General features: G+C 38.2%; 1 protein-coding gene across 1 annotated transcript in view; it reads left to right on the forward strand.

The window, feature by feature from the left end:
• The window catches only part of LOC106876666 (uncharacterized), a 143,397-nt gene that overhangs the window by 127,566 nt on the left and 11,510 nt on the right, over positions 1-4,321 (forward strand). The window contains exon 32 of the mRNA XM_014925299.2: positions 1,875-2,101. Coding sequence (XP_014780785.2) covers positions 1,875-2,101 — 227 coding nt within the window. The remainder of the gene's footprint in view (positions 1-1,874; positions 2,102-4,321) is intronic.

Here is a 4,321-nt window from a genome sequence, read left to right on the forward strand (position 1 = left end):
AGGTAAATATTTATATATACAAACATATATACACACACACACACATATATATATATATATATATATATTCAAATAGGATTTAGAAGCAGCGCTTATCCTGTGAATATTATCGAACACACATACTCAATGCTTGTTCACATATGTGTGTGTGTGTGTGTGTCTGTGTGTGTGTGTGTGTTTGTGTGTGTGTGTGCGTGTTTGTGTGTGTGCGCGCGCGTGTGCGTGTGTGCACGCGCACGCGCGCGATTTGGCAGTGTTTTTAGACGTGCAGTATTTATTCAGGCGCCTTGCCATCTAAGTTCAAATTCCGCTATAATGTTAGAGCATTCTGTAGATGTGCCACATAGGTAGTCTTCCTTCTCTGTCAAAGTGTCTCTGATTTCACTGTACCTCTTGTGCATCCATACTTTACATTGATTACACGTTTTAGAATTCTTACTTACTCTTTTTCTGCATATCAACCATGCCAAATTTGCAAATGGCAGTAGAGTTCTGTCTTTTACGTCTCGATTATAAGCTTTGCTTCTAGCTTGAATCTTCGACAGATTCGTTTCTGAGAACCAAGTCGCCTACATCAACAGTTCCCACTGACAGGCGTGGGAAATTCTGTATGTCGACGACCTTGAGAACTATAATGAACAGGACAAGCTGAGAGATCTTTCAATTTCCGTACCTTCTTTCTCCAGATTATTTTGCGTCTTTTGTTCTGCCTAACTCTTTCTCTCAAGTCAGTTATTACTAATTTATGTTAAGTGTTACATTCTTCCCTGCGAAAAGACTTAGTATATTCCACCATCTATCATCTTGTTTCCCTGGTGAAAATAAAGTCTATCCAGCTTGTGTGTTCACTTGATTGGTCGATGACCATTTTCCTGAAGTTCGTGTGGCAGTTGGTTAGGTCTTTTGCCTCATAGAAATCCAAGATGCTTCATCCTTCCTCATTCCTCTTACCATACACATAGCCTCCGTGTACCTCCAAAGTAGACATCATGGTACTAATGAGAATGACCCTTAAAATCACCAATTGTGATAACAAGGTCACTGTTATTTCTTATTGAGTTGGTCGACAATAGGGCCTCATAGAGACGGTTCTTTTGTTCACTTGTCGGTCCCAATTGTGGAGCTCAAAAAGCGGAACTGTTGCTGTCGTATTACTTATGACTAGCCCAAATTTAGTAATTCTGTCATATACTCTCACTATCTCAATTACTTTATTCATTCCACTGTCAAATACTGTATTTCAATTACTTCATCCACTACTCTGCCTGCTCCCCACACTCCTTACGTAGTTACCTACCGAAAGATATTTTGTACCTGTGTTCTTTGTTCCTGATGAATCCAATTGAGGCACCATCTTACCGTTTGTATACAGCACACATCCGTTCGCCTCCGCTCTATCATCTCTGACATCTGACCTACTCTTTATTATATCATCAATGATGATGGCGGCCCTAAATTTTCGTACTTGACAAGAAGAAGTAGGTCCTCACTGAACTAACCTCTAGTGGCTGAGTATTCCACAAACCTGTGTAAATTCAATATAGTCAAAAATAGGCCATTGAATTACAGGTACAGTAGTTTGTCCGACTACTCAAATTCACCCACAATTGTTGGGTTAACTCGAATCTTTGATAAAAGCACTTGTCCATGATGCTGTGTTGTTGGATCGAAAGTTCATGATTGCAAAGTGAATTTTTTAATCATTACATGTTTATTAATTTATTAAAATGCTTATTATTTTATTAAAATAAGTTGGCAATATTTATTTCCACTACCGGCATTGCAAGATTAGTTAGCTAGTTAGTGATTAAAACTAACTTTGGAAGAAAAATGTTAAACTTTTATTCATCTTCGCATTCTCATTCTATTTTCAGAGTCGATAAATGCGACACCAATTTATACTCCAAATAAAGAGGTACTGAAAAAACTACGCCAGAGTCGACTAAAGGACATAAAAATGAAACAGCTAATTAAAGACATGTGTTTTTACCTAACCTATTTGGTCCTCCTAATTATTTTGGCAAGCAACAACCGAGATCCGCGTTCGTACATTATCAAAGACACATTGCTGAATGTTCTTCAAGCGAAACACTTACCGAAGGTGTGAAACTACTGTAGTTTATTTTACATATTGATTTATTTATTGACGAAGCATTCCATGGGAGGCGCAATGGTCCAGTGGTTAGGGTAGCAGACTCGCGGTCGGAGGATCGCGGTTTCGATTCCCAGACCGGGCATTGTGTGCGTTTATGGAACGAAAACATCTAAAACTCCACGAGTCTCTGACAGGGGATGGTGGCGACCCCTGTTGTACTCTTTCACTCACTCTTTCTTCCTGTTTTTTGAGTAACGCTGCAATGGACTGGCGTCCCCTCCAGTTGGGGGGAACACATACGCCATAGAAACCGGCAAACCGGGCCCATGAGCTTGGCTAGGCTTTAAAAGGGGCGCATAAATAAATAAAAGCATTCCATGGATGAATTAGATATATCATTGATTAAATACTAATACTGCTTTTTTTTTTTTTCATGCAAGAATGCTGAAAAATTTTAATAACTCTGGTGTGATTTGAACACAAAAAGAGATGCATTTCTTATCACTCTACCTAGTTCCGCTTACCCCATCTGAAATTATTTTTCAAATTAATTTTTTTTCACAAGACTCTTATTTTTTTATAGTGGGGAATTAGAGTAACCGATCAAATTAGTTCAGGATTGTTCGACATGTGAAATGGCGTTGCTTAATTTTTTTCTTCTTTTTTGTTTTTGTGAACAATAGGGTTAGTAGAATACTGTTTTTATCTCCAGCTTCATGCTGTTTTAAACAGATGAAAAATATGTTTACCTTTTAGAAAAAGATGACAGTCCAGCCTTTTGCGAATAACTTTCCAAAATGAGCTAGAACTTTATCTTTTAATAACATATATGTAAGTTAAGTAAAATAAAATATTCTTCCTAAAGACACAATAAAACACCTACATTGAATCTAATAGCCTAACACTTAGCTACTTCGCCTCTTAACGGTCACTAATGTGGCTAGTAATTGTAGTAAGTAATAACAGTTTAAGCCTTTTACTGCAGAAATCAGATATAACCCTTAAAATTTCATTACCGTTAACTGCAGAAAACAGTTTTATATACCAAAGTACTTTTGTTGAGGTTTGTCATATTTGCAACTACTTTTTTTGATGAAATCTGTCAAGTTTATCGAGCAACGTAACTTCCAGAAAATACTTAGTCTTTTTTTTCTTCTTTTTTTTTCCCCCATTTTTTTTTTTTCTTTTTGTAAACATTTAACATCATTACAGGAATAACCATGAAATTTAATTTCGCAGTTAAAGGGTTAATACAATGTGATGCTTTCATTGACAAATGACATTTAAAACCTTGATTGTCATTTATACTGCTTATTCCTCTAACAACTGCTGTAAATACTCATTTCTACGAGGGTTCCAGTTGATCCGATCAACGAAACAGCCTGCTCGTGAAATTAACGTGCAAGTGGCTGAGCACTCCATAGACACGTGTACCCTTAACTGAGTTCTCGAGGATATTCAGCGTGACACAGTGTGACAAGGCTGACCCTTTGAATTACAGGCACAATAGAAACAGGAAGTAAGAGCGAGAGAAAGTTATAGTGAAAGAGTACATCAGGGTTCGCCACCATCCCCTGCCGGAGCCTTGTGGAAGTTAGGTGTTTTCGCTCAATAAACACTCACAACGCCCGGTCTGGGAATCGGAACCTCGATCCTATGACCGCGAGTCCGCTGCCCTAACCACTGGGCCATTGCGCCTCCACACTCATTTCCAATATAGACACAAAACCACACCTTTAACAAGAGAATATGGCAGAATAAATTGACTCGGTGGGATATGAACGCAGAACATAAAGGACTGAAACTATTTATCGAAAAGTAATTTATCAGAAATTCTGACGACTCTGCTAACTCACTTCCCTTACTGAGCATTAAAAAGTGATAGTACATAAACCAATGAGATATCTCAGAGGATTGCTGGAGAGGACTAAATGACCAACTTTGGCGTACATTGTAGAGTCTTTTCCGCCATCAGATCATTCCTAACGAGATGTTTGAAAGTTATTGTCAACAGACTGTCTTTTGACATTTTTGAAACGAATATAGACGCACCCGCTGAACCTATGATCTTCCCGCAGTTTATCAGTGATTTACTTGATATATGCATATATCTGTCAGCTGTCGCATTACCTGACGTGACATTTAATTAGGAAGCTTTAAGTTGCACATTGAATATGCAGTGTACGATTATTGTGTGTGTGTGTGCGCGCGCGCGCGCGCATATAT

This window comes from Octopus bimaculoides, chromosome 3 (assembly GCF_001194135.2).
Source record: "Octopus bimaculoides isolate UCB-OBI-ISO-001 chromosome 3, ASM119413v2, whole genome shotgun sequence".
Taxonomy (NCBI): domain Eukaryota; kingdom Metazoa; phylum Mollusca; class Cephalopoda; order Octopoda; family Octopodidae; genus Octopus; species Octopus bimaculoides.